This window comes from Centropristis striata, chromosome 1 (genome assembly GCF_030273125.1).
Source record: "Centropristis striata isolate RG_2023a ecotype Rhode Island chromosome 1, C.striata_1.0, whole genome shotgun sequence".
NCBI classification, from domain to species: Eukaryota; Metazoa; Chordata; class Actinopteri; order Perciformes; family Serranidae; genus Centropristis; species Centropristis striata.
This window is the reverse complement of record NC_081517.1, coordinates 43,120,834-43,141,813: the sequence shown is the minus strand read 5'-3', so window position 1 is coordinate 43,141,813 and position 20,980 is coordinate 43,120,834. Positions and strand designations below refer to the sequence as shown.

The following is a 20,980-nucleotide window of genomic DNA, read 5'->3' as shown; positions in this document are numbered from 1 at the left end:
GATTTGAGGAGACAGATGAAAACACGGCGCCTATTGGCACAGATGGCTTGGATTATGGAAATCATCACGAGAGAGGACCTTTCAAATCTCCCAGAGGAACTGTGTGCTTGCTGTTTTTGGACAATTCTCACCCCCAAGAATGTTAGCTCACATCGAAAACCAGTCCCGTACAGATCCTCCTGCCACATGTCCTCCACCTCCGCTGTTTAAAAGGACTCGTACTGTCAACACGACCAAATGAAATGGGATTTAGGCGGCCCCGCGCACAACGTGTTAAAATAAACAGGGCTGATGTGTAGATTTGTGAATACGACTCGGTTGTTAGATGACTGAGATTTACTGCACTGCAAAAAAAGAAAAGTTGGGTGAATTCAAAATTTCAAGGCAACAAACGTCGATACAATTTTAAGTTGGACAATTAAACTAATTAAGTTTTGTTTGCTCAACTCAAGTGTAAGTTGTACTAACTTATAATTTTACATTGTAATAACTTTTAATCCTTACTTCTGCTAACTTCTGCAATGTGCTGAATTGGCACGATTTTAACGCCGCTATGAAATGTCAGCTAATGTTGCGACCACAATGTTGAGTTAGCATTGACACGCTAATGGCTACTCTTGTAGCTGTAACAAGCAGCGCCGCTAGCATCAGTTAGCCGCTAGCATCAGTTAGCCGCTAGAATCAGTTAGCTGCTAGAATCAGTTAGCCGCCAGCATCAGTTAGCCGCTAGCTTTCGCTAATGACCGAATTTCACAACAAAGAAATAAGAGTTAGCAGAACTATTGTCCCTTGTTTTGAACCCCAACTTAAAGATATAAGTAACAACAACTCACAAACTTGTTTTTGAGCAGACAACTGGCTTCCTTTGTGCTAAATGTCAATAATTTATATTTCCAAGTTTTACCAAATTAAATCACTGTTTTAGGCCAAAAAAAATACAAGTTGGCTTCTTTTGCAGTGTGGGATGTACAGTGAACACAGCACATGGTGGAAAAGACACAAGTGGAACAACACATGAGGAAAAAGGGGTCAGGGGTTGGTTTCAATTAAACTGCTAATGGAGTGAAACAAAACAGACGATAACCTTGATTCACTGCAGCGATGAAGTTTAACCAAAACATGGTGAGTGAGCTGCTGCTCAACAAGTCATGTGGTGCTTTGATGATAACAAAAAGGAATGGTCATACTACTGCTCTCATGTGGGGGGATTTTCCCCTTTTTGCCACTTAAAAAAACAAAAAACAACCATTCATGTCCTTGTGGTCATTTAATGTATTTTTTTTGGTCATTTTGTGTCTTTTTTGGTCATTTTGTATCTTTTTTTTGGTCATTTTGTGTCTTTTTTGGTCATTTTGTGTCTTTTTTTGGTCATTTTGTATCTTTTTTTGGTCATTTTGGTCATTTTGTGTCTTTTTTTGTCATTTTGTGTCTTTTTTTGGTCATTTTGTGTCTTTTTTGGTAATTTCATTTCTTTTTGGTCATTTTGTGTCTTTTTTGGTCATTTTGTGTCTTTTTTTGGTCATTTTGTGTCTTTTTAATGGTCATTTTGTGTCTTTTTTGGTCATTTTGTGTCTTATTTTGGTCATTTTGTGTATTTTTAATGGTCATTTTGTGTCTTTTTTGGTCATTTGTGTCTTTTTTTGGTCATTTTGTGTTTTTTTTTGGTCATTTTGTGGCTTTTTTGGTAATTTAGTGGCTTTTTTGGTCATTTTGTGTCTTTTTTTTTGACAATTTCATGTCTTTTTTGGTCATTTTGTGTCTTTTTTTGGTCATTTTGTTTATTTTTTGGGTCATTTTGTGCTTCATTATTTGTCCAAAATTTGTTGTCTGTTCAGTGAGCGGGGGTCGCGGACAACATGCATGTTAAATTGGGGGTCCCGACTCAAAAAGGTTGAGAACTACTGCTCTAAACAACCAAAACACATCAAGATTCATTCATTTCATTTCATTCATTAACTGAATCATAACTGAGTCTCATTTGCCAAGGTCAAGGCACAACCATTCATGTCTTCATAATTTATGGAATACACCATTATTTGGGAGCTCAGACGATTTGTTTATGAGTTTAATTATGATTTCATGAGTGACTGTTTGGTTTCATGCATATTGAGTCTGTGGTTTGAGGCTCCTGGGTCTCTAGGACACATGCTAGTGCTGCCACCTAGGTACTATGGAGGCACACTGCCACCTCCACCTCACAGGACGACAATTCAGGCTAAAACTGAATTCTACTGGATGAAAACTGCAGCTCGTCACAGCTTTCTAATAGCATGTGATTGTTGTTTCAGGCCAGGGATGACCCCTTCAGTTTGTTTTCTCACCATTTTCTATCTAGTCTCTCAAGTGAATCTCTATTTAGCGGTAAATAACACCAACAACTTGTTCAACATGCAACAACCTCAATCTTCAGATCCTCATTTCCAAGACGGAGATAAGAGAAAACAAAGAAAGGGGAAGGAAACCAGCAGAGGGAAGTTCCACATCTAATTCAACTGTATGAGTTGAGGGTCATACTAGTTCCTTGTTCATAAAGTTCTTGTTAAACTTGTCTAAAGTTCCGTTTATTGGGCGCTTAGAATGTCTATCAAAAGTGTCTGTAGGTAGCTCTTAGCCAATCAGATCAGTTATACCAGATGACGTAGTAGAGCAACAGAAATGGATGTTTGTTGTGTGTGTGTCTGTGAGAGAGTGTTGCTGCTGCTTTGCTTCTCCAGTTCTCGCTTTCTGCAAGATTATTTATTTTCACGCTTTATTCCCCCTCATTTCATTCAGCCACACATCCACTGATTTTATGGGCAATAAACAAGCTGCTGCGGGTCTCTGGGGGCTCCGCTGTCCCCCGGCTCGAATCCCCATTCGCCGGCGTTGCGGTAGCAGGGCTAGTAGAGGGGCTAGTAGCGGGGCTAGTAGCGGCGCTAGTAGCGGGGCTAGTAGCGGCGCTAGTAGCGGGGCTAGTAGCAGGGCTAGTATCGGCGCTAGTATCGGCGCTAGTAGCGGGGCTAGTATCGGCGCTAGTAGCGGGGCTAGTAGCGGCGCTAGTAGCGGGGCTAGTAGCGCCGCTAGTAGCGGGGCTAGTAGCGGGGCTAGTAGCAGCGCTAGTAGCGGGGCTAGTAGCGGCGCTAGTAGCGGCGCTAGTAGCGGGGCTAGTTGGTAGATTGGGCTTTGGCCAAATCCTGTCGGAAGCAAGGCTAAAACATCCTTTTTCGTGGTGAAACAGGAGTGTAAAGTCAAACGTTGTTCTTCTTTGAAAATAAACTTTGGCTCTAAACTATTTAAAACACCATCTACAGCTAAAGAGAGTTTCACGTCTGCTGCAGCCATGTTGGATCCGTAAGAAAACTACAAAACTACAAGCTTCTGTCAGCCGAGTAGTACGCGTCATCGTCTTGCCGTCCCTCCCTGCTCTGTGATTGGATCCCTAAAACAGGGCTAAGAAACGGCCCTGGTTGCCAGACTGCCTGGAGGTTCGAAATTAAATTTGAGCGTGCAAGGCAGTATGGGTAAACCCAGGCTACACTAACATACTAACACACTGACAAACCAAAAACATGATATAAAAAGCTGATGATTACCTGAATCTTCATCAGTGGCGGATACCCTGAACACTGGCTCTCCAGGGTCTCTGTTCTCCGCCACGCTGGCGTTGTAGACGCTCTGACTGAAGACCGGCGCCTGGTCGTTCACGTCCCCGACCTCCACCGTCAGAGTCTGAGTGGAGGAGAGCGAGGGCAGGCCGTGGTCGACCGCACGGACCGTCAGACGATGGAAACGTTGTGTCTCATAATCCAGAGGGGCAGAGAGAAACAAGAGGCCTGCAGAAGATGGAAGGAGATCAACTTTGAATGTGATGGTTTTTTAACCCATTTAGGCCTAAAACGCCTGGAAAAAATGCCTGTAAAACCTCTGGGCGATTTTGAAAGAACCCCCTAAAACCTGAAGTTTTTCAGCCTCTGTAGCAGATAGAAATTAAATTCAAAAAGTATTTGAGAGCTTATACCCGTGGCTTTCATGAGAAGTTGAGTTTATTTCTCCAAACATTCAATAAAGTTTTTTTTTTAAATCAACAAACTCAGCAAATGTTACATCTGACTGAATAAAAATCCTATGTATAATACTAATACATGCCCATTAGCAAGATGCAAACATGAGATGGCCATTGGAAGAAATAGACATAGTTCTCATTAGCCTACTGTAATAAAAAATAAAATAATAATAATCATAATCATGATAATAATAATACATTTTATATATTGCACTTTTCAGGATACTCAACGACACATAAAGTAATATAAGACATTAGTAACAGTCATGATTTCTTATATCATCGTCACAATCAATTATTATTATTAATATTATTATTATTTCTAGATGGCCACAAATCTGTCTGTTCTTCGGCGAAAATATGTCGTCTAAAAACATATTCCTCCTCCGCTATAGTCGATGACAGTCAGTTTTGGGTATCTTGTTGGTATTCTGTCAAACATCTATGACCAAGTGCTAGAATTGGTCTGTAACCTTGCACATCTAATTATAATAATCATGATGCCAACTTGCCATAAACACAAATATAGAAACATATTTTGTTTATGTCAAGTTGCCATGACAAAGACATTTTGTGGTAATGTCACTTTGATTAAAGTCAAGTTGTCATAATCAAGACAACCCAAGGAATGGCAACTTGTCATGACAAAAACCGAATGACACTTAATGACAGCAGTCATAAACGTTTGTCACTATTATGACGGTACCTTCAACACTGCAAAAAAGTCAACTTATATTTTTTGGCCTAAAACAGTGATTTAAGTTGGTAAAACTTGGAAATATAAATTACTGACATTTAGGGCAATAATGTAAGTTAGCACAACAAAGGAAGCCAGTTGTCTGCTCAAAAACAAGTTGGTTAGTTGTTGTTACTTATATCTTTAAGTTGGGGTTCACAACAAGGGACAATAGTTCTGATAACTCTTATTTCTTTGTTGTGAAATTCAGTCAATAGCGAAAGCTAGCGGTTAAATAGCGGTTTAATTGTCCAACTTAAAATTTTATCTAAGTTTGTTGCCTTGAAATTTTGAGTTCACCCAACTTTTCTTTTTTTGCAGTGAAGTAAAGTGTTACAGAAACGTTAATTACCCTGTTAGAGTCCTACCTGTTTTCTCCTCCAGTGTGAAGAATCCTTGCTTGTTTCCAGCTATGATGACGTAGGAGACGACCCCGTTTTCCCCCAGATCTCCGTCTATGGCCACGAAATGATGCAGCAGACTCCCCGCCTCTGCGTCCTCCATCACCTGGACAGAGTCCGCTGACACAAACACGGGCCGGTTATCGTTCACGTCCAGCAGGAACACCTGAGCCGTCACCGACGTCTGTTTCCGCTCGTCTTTCCTCTTCGCCAGGTCGGTGGTGGTCACGGTGAAGGCGAAGCTGGGGTTGGTCTCCCGGTCCAAAGGCGCCCTCACGGTCAGGGTTCCTGTGTGAGGGTTGATCTGAAAGGGGAAGCGTGAGGAAGACCTGCTGAGGTCGGGGTCAGAGGTCAGGGAGTAGCGGAGCGCGCTGTTAGCAAAGGTCCCGTCAGCGTCCCTGGCGTGAAAAGCGAACGCCAGCGATCCGACTGGAGCGTCCTCCGACAGGCCGAACATCACCAGTTTATCGGGGAACCAGGGCGTGTGGTCGTTCACGTCCTCCACCATCACGGTGACCAGCACCGACTTGTTGACTCCAGGAGAGAGCGCCACGTCTTCGGCTCGCACCGTGAGGAAGTACTGCATGGCGGCCTCGTAGTCCAGCGGCTGGTTGACGTAGATGTCGCCGGAGGAGCTGTCGACGCCGAAGTGAACGCTGCCGTCGCCCTCGGAGATGGAGTAGTGGAATCTGCCTTTAAATGACACGCTGGCAGAGCCGATAACGGTCGCAGGCTCCGTGTCCTCTTTCACCGTGAAACGACGCACTATTTGGTGGTCAGAGTGGCCGTAAAGAGCCTCTAATCCATGAACCTGCAGGTAAGTCAAAACAAGAAAATAAGTTAAAAAGTGAGGTGGTAAGAACAAAACAAGCTATGAAGTGACTTATGTTCAATTCAATTCAATTCAAACAACTTTATTTATCCCAAATAGGGTAATTCAGTTTGCAGTCTCCAGTCAGACAGCGCACGAGACAAAGCAAAAACAAAACAACAAACAAAACAAACAAACAAAACAAAAGCAGGACAGCACATAAACCAAACAATTCCCTCTGTCAGTGGCAACAAATCAGTGTGAGGGTAGCAACAATATCCAGTCCCCAATGGACCACAGTGCAAACAATCTCAGGACAAAATGAGGGGAAGAGTAATAAATAAATAAATACATTTCCACCTTATGGCTGGCATAAATAAATAAATGAGTCATTACTGCTATCGGTAGCATTTAGCAGCTTGATAGCTGAGGGAATAATATGTGGCTCCCCTTTTAACCCTTTATCAGGCAAAGAACTATATTTGGTAACTTCAGGTAATATTTTGAGAAAAAAGTTGCAAATTTACGAGATTAAAGTGGCAAATCTATAAGAAAAAAAGCTGCAGATTTAAGAGATTTAAAGTGGCAAATCTGCGCGAAAAAAGTCGCAGATTTACGAGAAAGAAATGGGAAAAAAGCTACTTTTTTTATCCCAGATTCACCACTTTAAAGATCATAAATCTGTGCATTTTTTTCTCGTAGATTTGCCACTTTAATCTCGTAAACTTTATTCTCAAAATATTATTTTCGTATGTTTGTTTTTTTTACACATTCTGGCAGTATGTAATATCCTCCAATATTCTCTAGGGTTGAAATTTGGAATTTGCAAGTATTTCAATGAGTGCCATATTAAGGGTTAAAGTGGTGAATCTGGGAGAAATTTTTTTTTTTTTTTTCCCACTTTTTTCTCGTAAATCTGCGACTTTTTTCGCACAGATTTGCAACTTTAAATCTCCTAAATCTGCAACTTTTTTCTTGTAGGTTTGCCACTTTAACCTAGTAAATTTGCAACTTTTTTCTAGAAATATTACCTGAAGTTACCAAATGTAGTTCTTTGCCTGATAAAGAGTTAAGAGACAAAACAAATCTCCCAGGCGGAGAGTATTCTGAGTTAAAACCTGTCCAACGTGGAACTTTTCTTTGAATTACACACTGAACAGCCATGGTCTCAACTTTGATGGTAAACCTTCTCTGTAAAGCAACATATTAAATGTCTCCCCCTAGTGCCAAACTGATGCTACTAAGAAATATGTTATTTTCTCATTCAAAATCACATCATTGTGCTTATATTTTGACCCTATAAATTGTAAAAATGTTTATTATATAGATCATGCTGAGGTTTGAGCCTATTTTAGGGCGATAAGTTCAAATAATGGATGATTTTTTTAAATATCATGTTATCTCTTAAATAAAGGTGGAGTTGTCATTTTTGTACAGTGTATATGCAAACATTCAGGAGCTGGCGGTATTTATTTTGTGGACACAAAGTCCCTCTACAAACTGCTACTGGTTCTGTACAACTGATCCAATTCTACATATATATATATATATATATATATATGATTTATATATATATGTATATCTATTTTTTGTATGGTATGTGAGCTCCCCAATTTGTTATTTTGTCATGTTGTTAATTTATAAAATATAAAAGACTGCTGCTGTTGGGTGGAAAATACACAATTGAATAGGATGTATTTTGTTTTACTGATTTAATTTAATGTAATTGAACATAGTAAATGCTATTACTGACTCGGCTTTTAGCCCTGCAGAGGAGAGGTGGGCATTTGGAAGTCTGGTCATGAGATGTTGCTGTACTGATTTTTATGTGTTTTACACCCAAGAACAAAGGCCTTATCGCGATCTTTTATCTATAGAGCTTACATTTTCTTTCCTTTTCTTACCCTTTTTAGGTTTATTGTGATTGACTTTACCTGTAAATGTTTGATATGCTGAGAATATGTTTTTTCTGTATATTCTGTGTTGTTCCTGTGGACCCCAGGAAGACTAGCTGGTTACTAAGGTACCAGCTAATGGGGATCCTTAATAAATAAACAAATAAACAAATAAACAGAATAAATACACCCCCAGCCAAGCAGACCAGCAGTTGTCAGCATCTCCTTCCTCAGCATGCATAAACACAACGCAGAGATTGCAGCAAACCGAAGTTTTAGGCCAGACCGGCTACATCAGTATAGTTTGTGAGGAGTGGTGAGCTGCAGGCTGACTGTACCTGCAGATGAATGACTGCTGTGTCCTGCAGAGGAGCAGCTCCACCATCCCTCGCTGTTACTCTTAGAGTGTAGTACAGTTCTGCGCTCTGGCTGAAAAGATCCGTCGTTCGGACGTCTCCACTGTCACGGTCAATCTCAAAGTGTGCAAACATCTCGTCCTCTAAATCAACTGAGAGAAACACAAGATTGGGATGATCCATCCCATGATGATCGATCACACTTTAACAGTTAAAGTGCACAACAGTAATGTGTTAAACTCACCTGTGACTAATGAGAAGGTGACTGTTCCATTTTCTCCTGCATCTAAATCTTTTGCAAACATGTTTGTCACCAGCGATCCTGCTGGTAGACCGGCCCATATCTGCAGCAAGGGGAGGAGCGTGGACAGTGTGAATTAGACTTGATTTATAACAACATATCAACCACACTGAGCATATTTTAACCCTTTATCAGGCAAATAATAATAATAATATATATTTGGTATCTTCAGGTAATATTTTGAGAAAAAAGTTGCAAATTTACTAGATTAAAGTGGCAAATCTGCGCAAAAAAAGTTGCAGATTTACAAGAAAGAAGTGGGAAAAAAACTTTTTCTCACAGATTCACCACTTTAACCCTTAATAGGGCACTCATTGAAATACCTGCAAATTCAGCATACAGCCAGAATGTGAAAAAAAACCATACGAAAATAATATTTTGAGTAATATTCAAATACTTTCACTTGAGAAAGGTTTTTCTGTTGTCGTGGAGTATCAAAGTGTAATATCTCTGCTTATACTGAAGTATCTGAATACTTCTTCCACATGTTTACCTGGACATTGAGCTCCTTGCTGGCAGGCAGGTGTGTAAACTGTGGGATGTTGTCGTTGATGTCAGTGACCAGGATGTGGACGGTGGCGGTGGCGTTGAGCCGAGGGCGTCCCTGGTCCGTCACCATCACCTTCAGACTGTGCTGGCTGTGCTGCTCCCGGTCCAAAGCCACCCAGTTTATAATTTCCCCTGAGAAGAAGGGCAGAGAAGGGACAAAAAGGTGTGAGGATGCACAGAAAAGCCTCAGGCCCCGTTTACATGATGACGGTCTGAACAGAAGACGCAAAAGTGGCGTAGCGTCTTCACTTTTTATTCCTCGTTTAGACGAGCGTTTTCGGGAGGAAATCTGCTGCATACGGTGACGCAAAAGTGTGTGAAATGTGATTGTATGCAGCCAGGCGGCATCACTTAAAGCGATAAGAGCATCTTTGGGCATGTGGAAGTTTTCACACCACGTATTTTCATCAGCTACTCCTTCCACAAAGTTCTCCACCATCACTAGATCTCCCAGGTCTCGTTCACAGCCGTCTGGCTGTTTTTGGTCAATTTGAGTCTTTTTTGGTCAATTTGAATCTTTTTTGGTCATTTTGTGTCTTTTTTTTGTGGTCAATTTGTGTCTTTTTTTGGTTATTTTGCATTTTTTTTTATCATTTAGTGTCTTTTTTTGTCATTTTGTGTCATTTCTTTTGGTTATTTTGCATCTTTTTTGGTCAACTTGTGTCTTTTTTTTTGTCCATTACTACTCCTTCCACAAAGTTCTCCACCATCACTAGATCTCCCAGGTCTCCTCCAAAGCCGTCTGGCTCGCCTCCGACCAATCGGTGCATCCTAAATGTGATGGAGGTAATTCCAGATCCTTCTCTGTTCACTAATACTATCTGTACATATCCTGTACATTTGGTGGAAAGACTCCTGTAAGTTTATTAGAGCTGCCAGAGCAGCTTGAAGGTCCGCCGCATGGAAATAATCCCACGTTTGTTTATTTCCTGTACTGGAGCATGTATGTGACGTAAACACATACGTGACGTGAGCAGATCAGATCAGAGTTTTGTGTCTTGTCAGTGTAGACGACACGCTACGGAGGAGAGGATTCAACTTTTCCACTTTGGAAGGTGGTTTCAGATTTTTGCGTATTTAAGCCCCAAAAACGCAGTCACCGTCTAAACGAAAGGCACTTCACATAAAATATTTTGTCGTTTTTACCCGCAAGCGTCCTCGTGTAAACGGGGCCTCAAGGTGCTGTGAATGTTTTTTTTTAATCCAGACTTTCTTTATTGGTTTTTTCTTTCTTTACAAACAGTCAGGATCTCAGTTCTTACAAAAGACAATGGTTCCAAAACAAGCTTAAGATCCAGTTATTATGGACATATCAGCCCAGATGTAACCACCCACCCTGAACTACACTCATTCAATCCATTCACACTCACGACATACATGTGCAAGGCACAGGTTACAAACAAGGGAACAGAAAGTGAAGAGACATAATACTAAGGAAAGGTACAGATACATAGCCATTAAAAATAAATAAATAAAAAATAAATAAAAAAAAACATACATACACATATAAATATTGAAAATAAAGTAATAAGGAATAAATAAGTTAAAAAAAATTAAATAAGTAAATTAAATTAAAAATAAATTAAATAAATAGTAAAAAAAAAAAAAAATAGGGGGGGGGGGGGGGGGGGGGGGCTCAGGTTTCTGCTACAATATTCAGAGATTCAATGTATGTGGTAAAGGGCTGCCACATCTTATAGAAACTGCCTGAGGACCCTTTTAAGCAAAGCCTAATTTTCTCTAGTGTAATGCATGAATGTTTTTTTTTTACCTGTTTTAGTGTTGATGCGAAAGAACTTCCCGTCTGTGAGCAGGATGTAGGACAGCTGGGCGTTTTTCCCAGAATCCTCGTCCACGGCCCTGACCGTCCCCACCAGGCCTTGAGGCGCCGGCCCCTCCGACACGGTGAAGTAGTACACGTCGCTGCTGAACGCCGGGGCGTTGTCGTTGATGTCCAGCACCAGAACAATCACCGTGGCCGTGGCCGTCATGTTCCCCAGCGAGGCGTCCCCGGCTGCGGCCGCCACTCGGAAGCGATACCTGGACTCGGTCTCGTAGTCGAGACTCTGGGCGAGGTACAACCATCCGGTCTTCGGGTGAATCCGAAACGGAGCAGGTGGAAATCCAGCTTCTGCCTCCAGTGAGTAGGCGAGGCCTGAGTTGGAGGTGTGGGCTCCCCGGCTCCGGTGCGCCCTCACCTGGATGACCCTCGAATCCTTCCGGTAGCCCTCACCGATCTCCACCTGTTATAAAAATTTGTATTAATCTGGGGTTTTTCCAACGTTTTAATCATACTAAGCAAATGTGATCCTGTCTGCTGTATGTAGAGGCACTGGCTTTGGGTTACATCAGACCAGTGCTTCTGCTAAAGGCTGGCAGGCTAGATAAGGTTAACTATATGTTTAGATAAAGGGAAGTACACATGACTGGGGGAGTCAGACACGGGTCAGACGTATTTCTGCTGACCATACCTTTGACTTTGGGAAACTGAGAATAACAGCATCTGTGTCAGACAGTCAACTAGACCAGCTATTCTCAACCTTGGGGTCGGGACCCCAGTTGGGGTCGCGAGATGATTTCTGGGGGTCGCCAAATCATTTTGGAAGTCAGCTCTGTCTCCACTGTGTTAAAGTGTTCATGTGTTAATGTGTTTTAGTCTTTTTGGTGATTTAATGTCTTTTTTTGGTCATTTTGTGTCTTTTTTGGGTAATTTTTTGTCTTGTTTGGTCAATTTGTGTCTTTTTTTTGGTCATTTTGTGTCTTTTTTTTTGGCCATTTTGTGTCTTTTTTTTGGCCATTTTGTGTCTTTTCTGGTCATTTTGTGTCTTTTTTTTGTCATTTTGTGTCTTTTCTGGTCATTTTGCGTCTTTTTTGGTCATTTTGTGTCTTTTTTGGGTGATCTGAACTGTGTGTGTGAGATTGTGTTCAGTGAGTGGGGGTCACGGACAACATGCATGTTAAATTGGGGTTCGCGACTCAAAAAGGTTGAGAACTACTGAACTAGACGATGGAAACCTCCACTATAGGAGGCATATAAACCAACAGTTTTGACTATCATAGGAGCCTTTTTCTCTGTAACCTTACTCGCTGTGTTGCATGATTTAAACGCTCCTCTTGTACAAGACTTTAATTAAATTAAACTTAAACTTTGATACTTTGAATCCAACTGTCTTTATTGAAGGGTCACTCTGCAAAATTCTTATAACACCACCTGGTAGACGAGAGTCTCGAAGGCGAGGCTGTCCTCGGCGGCGGTGCGGTCCACGTTTACGGCGAGGGTCAGCGTGGAGCTCCGGGGGTGTTCTCCTTCATCTTTAGCCACAATCTCCAGGTTATATCTCTGCTGATGATCCACCTGGAGACTCTGATTCAATATAACCGTGCCGAGGTTGTGGTCGACGACAAATGTACCGTTTCTGGTGCTTTTCAGGTGATAGCGGACCCTCCCGTTGGCGCCGCTGTCATAGTCGTGTGCGTGAGCGATGAACAGCACCGTCCCCGGGAGCGTGTTCTGGGACACGGTGATGGAGTCGCTGAGTTTAGGGAAAACGGGAGCGTTGTCGTTGACGTCAGCGATGGTGATGTTGACCTGCGTGGTGCTGTAAACCGGAGACGAGTCGGTGTAGGACTGGAGGACCAGCAGCGCGTACGGCTGAGACTCGTGGTCCAGAGGCTTCACGTTGATGATCAGGCCCGACTTCGGGTGAGCAGAGAACAAACCCTGAGGGTCTCCAGAGGAGATCCGGTAGGAGACGGACTCCGAGGAGTCTGTGAAGAAAAAGATTTTTATTGATGGAAGATCAACAAAACTTTAAAGAGGTCTTTCTCCTAATATACACTACTAGTCAAAAGTTTTAGAACACACCAACTTTTCCAGAATTTAATTGAAAATTATGCAGTTTAATGTCTCAGTCTACTCTGAAATTAATGCACATTTGCAACATTTAAAATTCTTGATTGAGCATGATAGTGTTTTGAAAATAAAAAAAAGATTCAAAATCACATTTTATGTTGGACTAAAGGACTAAAAAAAGACACAAAATGACCAAAAAAAGACACAAAATGACCAAAAAAAGACACAAAATGACTTACAAAGACATGAAAAGAATTCAAAAATGGACAAAATAGGGGTGTTCTAAAACTTTTGACCGGTAGTGTATATAAAGTTGAAACCAGAAGTTCACATACACTATATAAAAAGACACATATTCTTTTTTTTTCTGACTGTCTGACATGAAATCAGACAATCACTTTTCCTGTTTTAGGTCCGTTAGGATTACCAAAATTATTTCTATTTGCTAAATTCCAGAATAATGAGAGAAGGGTTTTTTTAGACAATTTTTTATTACTTTCTTCAAAGTCATTATAACATTATTATGCCTTGAAACTATTTGGGAAAGCCCAGATATATTTATATTATGTATTTTAAGGCACACCTGAAACACACTGCTTCCTGATATCTTGGCTGATTTCTTTTGACTTTCCCATTATGTTACACAAAGAAGCAGTGTGTTTTAGGTCTCATTATTCTGGCATTTAGCAAATAGAAATAATTTTGGTAATCCTAACGGACCTAAAACAGGAAAAGTGATTCTCTGATTTCATATCAGACGGTGAGAAAAAAAGCATATGTGTCTTTTTATATAGTGTAGGTAAACTTCTGGTTTCAACTATACACACACACACACACACACACACACACATTCTTGTACTTCTATCTTTGTGAGGGCCCTCATTGGAATAGTGAATTCCCTGCCCAGGTTATAATAGTAGTTTTTAAATTTTGCCTTTATTTCCTTTGTCTTATCCATCTTCATTATGTATGAAAAAAGTTGACAAGATGAAAACGAAGGACATTTTCACTATAATTTTAGTTAGTTTTGTAACCACAAAATACAGTTTCATTTAGTTAATTAATTAAAATATTTTTAAACATGAACCTGATGTAACCTTTAACCCTTAAAACAAAGTCTGAAATCTCCAAAAAGCCTTTAAAGAAATGAGGACCGGCCGAAATGTCCTCACTTTGTAAATATGTCCTCACTCTGTTGGTTAAAAACGTGTTCCGGTCCCCACTATGTAGGAAGTACAAGAACACACACACACACACACACAGAGCAACATTAAGTAATTACAGCAGAGCTCAGGAGATCTCATTAATCCTCTCTGAGTGTTTGTTTCACTTCAACAGTAACTATAACTTAACGCCCCCGTCCCCCTTCAAACTGCCCGATTCTGTTGTTTCCGCTTTAAGTCGTAATCTGTTAATTGATTAGACAACCTTAAAAGACTGTCTGCTGCAGCCAAGTGCTTCAGCTGCTGGAGGGACTAAGTGGAGTTAGTGGCACATAACAAGAGATAATCCTGGCAAACACTCTGACTGTAGATCAAATAATATACAGAATACACTTTTTTACTCAGTATTTATAAGATCAAAAACTCACTTTTACCTTCAGTTATATTCAAATAACTCTCACAAAACAAATATTATACATAATATACTATAATAACCATAAATCAGTCCAGGTGAATATTCATAACTTTGTCTATCTTTGACCTCTGAGACAAACAATAGAATTATGTTGTGCAGTTAGTTGTCTTTGACCTGCTATCATCTGCACATGTGGCTCAGCAGGATTAAAGATTAAACTTTACTGCTAGCCGCTTTGTGTCTGGAAGGAGATTTGATTGCTCAGTTCAGTGTTTGTCACACTCATCCGTCACGCAGGACAAATCCTGCTTGAATGCTGCATTTCTGCACAGTTAGTCGTGGAGAAATTTGACTTAAATCAAATTATTTTACTTTATTTTGATAGGGTTGTTTAAAAAGAGCTCTGGAAATGAAAGGTTAGTGTTCTCAGAAATAATAATTAGAGTACATGAACAGGTGCATCTCAATAAATTAGAATATCATGGAAAAGTAAATTTCCACTAGTTCAAGGCAAATAGCCCCAACCAAGTATTGACTCATATAGATGGACATATATATATAAACTTTATTACAGGCTCTAGACCCAATAGCAGGACATACAACATAAAAAGGAAAAAACAAAACATACTTTTCAGAGGACAAAATTTCCATATTAAACATACTTTTTAAAATTGGTCTTTTGTAATATTTAATTTTTTTGAGACACTGAATTTTAGGTCTTCATTAAATGTAAGCAATAATCACTATAATTACAAGAAGTTAAATAAATTAAGACATGAAGTGTTTCATTCTGTGTGTTACTACTATTACTATTATTATTATATATTTATATATTAGATATCATATTATATATTATATATCATATTATTTTATTTATAATTATTTTATTTATTTTTATTTTATTTTATATTGTTAGTATTTATTATTACATATTATATTATATATTATATACTGTACTATTACAATTATATACTGTCTAGTCACTTAAGTGTCCTTGTTCTATTCTGTGTTTTTTTCTATTGTTGTTTTTATTTATGCTACCTCAGTATTTTATTCTATTGTATTTTATTGTACTTAAATACCGGACTGCTGTGATGATCGATCAATCTGTCTGTCTGTCTGTCTGTCTGTCTGTCTGTCTGTCTGTCTGTCTGTCTGTCTGTCTGTCTATCTATCTATCTATCTATCTATCTATCTATCTATCTATCTATCTATCTATCTATCTAATGGATCTATATAATGTGTTATTCCCACTTTTTGAATTGGATGATTGACATAAATAAACTTGTCTATGATATTCTAATTTATTCAGATGCACCTTTATGTAGACTGCTAATGTAAATGAACTGTTAATGTTTCTTCAGTTGGTGCAGGTGTGACACAATTTAGTAGTCGTCACTACTTACAGAAGATGCAGGAGATTTAAACATGTTCACTAATAAAAATGTGGTCTGTGTCCTAGAGGTTAGGAAATCAGCTTGTTACCACAGGAGTCGCTGGTTCGAATCCCAGGACTCACAGGTCAAGAATTGTTTGAAAAAAAATAGCAACAAATTACCACATTATGGGATGTCCACAAAATGACTCAGCCGGAAAAAAAAAAAAAATATATATATATATATATATATATATATATATATAAAAAATATAATAAAATAAAAAGCTAGATAAAAAAGATAAAACAAAAAATAAATAATTAAGATAACTAGAGCATGATAAAATATATATTTTGAGATAGACTAATAAATAGTAGCAAATATATAAATAAATAAATAAATAACAGAGAGGATGTAATAACACTAAGATGCATGAGCAGAAAAATCTCTAAAAATGGTTCAGGTAAAGGTAAAAGCCAAATTTAAACTGACCTGCTGGGTTCATGGCCTCCACCGTCCCGACAGGCGTCCCGGGCGGAGCGTCCTCAGGCACCGTGAAGGCGTAGCGTGACCTCTGGAACACAGCCGGGGCCTGAGCGCTGCGTAGAACGTTGATGGTGACCTCTGCAGGGCGCAGCGAGGCCACGCCCTCCCCGTCATGAGCTGCTATGGAGAGCTTCACACTGGCTGCTCCGAGGTGGGTCAGGGTGGAGGTCAGCAGCAGCATTCCTGCAGGAACGGGAGGTTAAAGTTTTACTTTATAACACCACTTACTTTATTTGTTTTATATCTATCTTTCATTCATTTCCTTTATAGAATAGAATGCCTAGAATGCCTTTATTGTCACTATACACATGTACAATGAGATTTAAGAGCTGACTCCAGAAAGCAGTGCGACAATAAATAAAATACATAAAAGATATACAATATAAACATAAACATACACCTACTTAGGCAAGTAAATGTAGACATAATGTAAAACTTGGGCAAGAAAGGGAGGTAAGGTGCACAGTTATTAACCCATTTAGGTCTAAAACGCCTGTAAAAAATGCCTGTAAAACCTCTGGGCGATTTTAAAATAACCCCTTAAAACCTGAAGTTTTTCTGGAAATTCAACAGAAGTGTCAACTCTTCTACTAAATAATAGATTTTTCAGCCTCTGTAGCAGATTGAAATGAAATTCAAAAAGTATTTGAGAGCTAAACCAGGTTAAACCAGACAAATATTTTGTTAGAATAAGATTAATTGCAATTTTTTTTTTTAAATCAGCTATTTTGATTGTTTTATAATTTTTCAAGCAAAAATGACCTCTGATTTAATTGGCTTATTCTCATAATTAAATGTAAATATGTTTCAAATTATTATTATTATTATTATTGTTATTTTACTATTGTTTAATACATGAATACATGAGGAATTATAGGAATTACTTTATAACACCACTTACTTTATTTTTGTTATATTTATCTTTCCTTCATTTCCTTTATTAAACCAGATAAATGTTTTGTTAGAATAAGATTAATTGCAATTTTATTTTTTTAAATCAGCTACTTTGATTGTTTGATAATTTTTCAAGCAAAAATGACAGTTTTTCCTCTGATTTAATTGGCTTATTCTCATAATTAAATGTAAATATGTTCCAAATTATTATTATTATTATTATTGTTATTTTACTATTGTTTAATACATACATGAGGAATTATAGGAATTATAAATATTATGAATTAAATTAAAATATATAATAAAAATAAAATAAAAATATTATAAATTAAATTAAAATATTATAAAACAATTCTTTCAATCAATTAATTGAGAACATAAATAAAAGATTGTTCAGTAAATAAAAATATTTTGAGCTGAACTTTAAATCTGAACATTTTAAATAGAGGGCAGCTCAAAAAGAAAAAAAAATATTTAATCAATAAAAAGTTATAAAAAAGCATAAACAGTATCTAGTTAAGACACAGCAGATATTTACATTAAAAAAATAAATAAATAATAATAATTCAAATTCATTTAAATTGATGACCAAGGCTGCTATTTAACAAATTCTTAAAAAAAAAAAAAAAAAAAAACTATGTTCACAACAAAATGCTGCATTGGTAATACTCATATCTACATTGGTCAACATTTTGTTTATTGTGTTTATAGATAAACAACTGCATGATGACAAATCGGTCTGTAATGTGACTCTTTTTGGTCACCTAAATTTACATTAAAATCCAAAAACTACGACCGAGAGAAACACAACTTCTGCTAGTTTGGAAAAACATTAATGTGCAGACAGAATTACAATAACAGATTGTTTAAAAAATGTTTATTTGTTCTACATATTTAATATTTTCTCCAGTAATCTATGGTGGCAGAGTGTAAATCTCACTTTGCACTGGGCCACATGGGGACATAAAGCCTGTGCAGCGTCCTGCTGAGTGGTGACACTGACAATCATATCACGAGGACTTACACAAAGTAAGTCGCAGTTTATCCCTGAATGCTGCGACTGCTGTCACACAAGTTACTGAAAGACCAACGAGTTGATCTACTGTAGGAGACGAGTCACTAAAACTGAAGAAATCATATTCAAACTGCTTCCTGTCACTATTGTGTGCAGATGGTGTGTTTTTATTTGATTATGACTTATGGCTTGTTGGCTGGTGGTGAGGTGCAGCAGGTATGGTGGCCACCGAGGGGCAAAACACATAGGCAAAGAACTATATTTGGTAACTTCAGGTAATATTTCAAGAAAAAAATTGCAAATTCACTAGATTAAAGTGGCAAATCTACAAGAAAAAAAGTCGCAGATTTATGAGATTAAAGTGGCAAATCTGCGGCAAAAAAGTTGCAGATTTACGAGAAAAAAGGGGGAAAAAAGCAACTTTTTTCCCCCTTTTTTCTCGTAAATCTGCAACTTTTTTGCCGCAGATTCACCACTTTTAATCTCATAAATCTGCGCATTTTTTTCTCGCAGATTTGCCACTTTAATCTCGTAAACTTTTTTCTCAAAATATTATTTCTGTATGGTTTTTTTTTACACATTCTGGCTGTATGTAATATCCTCCAATATTCTCTAGGGTTGAATTTGCAAGCGTTTCAATGAGTGCCCTATTAAGGGTTAAAGTGGTGAATCTGGGGAAAAAAAGTTGTTTTTTTTCCCACTTTTTTCTCGTAAATCTGCGACTTTTTTCGCACAGATTTGCCACTTTAAATCACTTAAATCTGTGACTTTTTTTCTTATAGATTTGCCACTTTAATCTAGTAAATTTGCAACTTTTTTCTCAAAATATTACCTGAAGTTACCAAATATAGTTCTTTGCCTGATAAAGGGTTAACCCTTAATAGGGCACTCATTGAAATACTTGCAAATTCCAAATTTCAACCCTAGAGAATATTGGAGGATATTACATACAGCCAGAATGTGTAAAAAAAAACATACAAAAAATTATATTTTGAGAAAAAAGTTTACGAGATTAAAGTGGCAAATCTACAAGAAAAAAATGTGCAGATTTATGAGATTAAAAGTGGTGAATCTGGGAGAAAAAAGTGTCTTTTTCCCACTTTTTTCTCGTAAATCTGCGACTTTTTTCACGCAGATTTGCCACTTTAAATCTCTTAAATCTGCGACTTTTTTCTTGTAGATTTGCCACTTTAATCTAGCAAATCTGCAACTTTTTTCTCGAAATATTACCCGAAGTTACCAAATATAGTTCTTCACCTGATAAAGGGTTAAGGCAAATGCTGTGTTTTCTTCCACCTGCCTACCTGTTTGTTTATCCAGCGTGAACAGACCGGACATGTCTCCAGGAAGCAGCTCGTAGGTGACCTGTCCGAAGCTGCCAGAGTCTCTGTCGGTGGCGATAACGTTGAGGATCTCTGTGCCGGGCTGTGTGTGGCTGCTGATGCTCATGGTGTACTCGTTAGGGTCAAACACCGGAGCGTTATCGTTCTGGTCCTCCACCTCGATGTGCACGTAGGTTTGAGCGCTCAGGCCTCCCTGATGTTTGAAAAGGGAGGAAAGAAGAGAGTTTTGTTTGAAGATTGGAATAAACAGACAGAATTTTGCTATCTTGTTCAGTGTTTCCCACAGACCAGATAGCAGTTTGTGGTGCTCCACTGACACCGGTAAAGTCCTAAATTCTTTAAATATATCACTTTATTGACATTTCAAACATTTTTAGGAGAGAAAGTAGCCACTTAGTGTGTTCATGTGTTAATGTGTTTTAGTCTTTTTGGTCACTTAATGTATTTTTTTTTTGTCATTTTGTGTGTTTTTTTTGTCATTTTGTGACTTTTTTGGTCATATTGTTTCTTTTTTTTGGTCATTTTGTGTATTTTTTTTGTCATTTTGTGTCTTTTTTTTGTCATTTTTTTGTAATTTTGTTTCTTTCTTGGGTCATTTTGTGTCTTTTTTTGATCATTTTGTGGTCAATTTGTGACTTTTTTGGCCATTTTGTTTCTTTTTTTGGTCATTTTGTGTCTTTTTTTTAGTCATTTTGTGTCTTTTTTTTGTCATTTTGTTTCTTTTTTTGGTCATTTTGTGTATTTTTTGGTCATTTTATGTCTTTTGTGGTCATTTTGTGTCTTTTTTTTGATCATTTTGTGGTCAAGTTGTGTCTTTTTTGGTCATTTTGTTTCTTTTTTTGGTCATTTTGTGTCTTTTTTTAGTCATTTTGTGTCTTTTTTTGGTCATTTTGTTTCTTTTTTGGGTCATTTTGTGTCTTTTTTTGGTAATTTTGTTTCTTTTCTGGTCATTTTGTGTCTTTTTTTGATCATTTTGTGGTCAAGTTGTGTCTTTTTTGGTCATTTTGTGTCTTTGCTGGTCATTTTGTGTCTTTTTTTGATCATTTTGTTTCTTTTTTGGGTGATCTGAACTGTGCGTGTGAGATTGTGTTCAGTGAGCGGGGGTGCATTTAACAACATGCATGTTAAATCGGGGGTCGCGACTCTAAAAGGTTGAGAACTACTGTCCTAGAGAAAAAATAACAGAATCATTTTGTGGCGGTCGGTCTCCATTATGTGGGGGTGAAACACTGTTGTTACAGTAAATGATGATGCTTCACGTTTTCAAACAGTGTGTCTCAGCTA

At 38.2% G+C, this 20,980-nt stretch overlaps 1 protein-coding gene across 1 annotated transcript in view; it reads right to left on the bottom strand.

The window, feature by feature from the left end:
- Positions 1 to 20,980, bottom strand: part of dchs2 (dachsous cadherin-related 2) — a 57,755-nt gene that overhangs the window by 25,628 nt on the left and 11,147 nt on the right. Inside the window, exons 4-12 of the mRNA XM_059334497.1 lie at positions 19,658 to 19,889; positions 16,391 to 16,627; positions 12,303 to 12,859; positions 10,863 to 11,334; positions 9,036 to 9,223; positions 8,486 to 8,585; positions 8,224 to 8,393; positions 5,147 to 5,990; positions 3,573 to 3,812 (exon numbers count right to left, since the gene is read on the bottom strand). Coding sequence (XP_059190480.1) covers positions 3,573 to 3,812; positions 5,147 to 5,990; positions 8,224 to 8,393; positions 8,486 to 8,585; positions 9,036 to 9,223; positions 10,863 to 11,334; positions 12,303 to 12,859; positions 16,391 to 16,627; positions 19,658 to 19,889 — 3,040 coding nt within the window. The remainder of the gene's footprint in view (positions 1 to 3,572; positions 3,813 to 5,146; positions 5,991 to 8,223; positions 8,394 to 8,485; positions 8,586 to 9,035; positions 9,224 to 10,862; positions 11,335 to 12,302; positions 12,860 to 16,390; positions 16,628 to 19,657; positions 19,890 to 20,980) is intronic.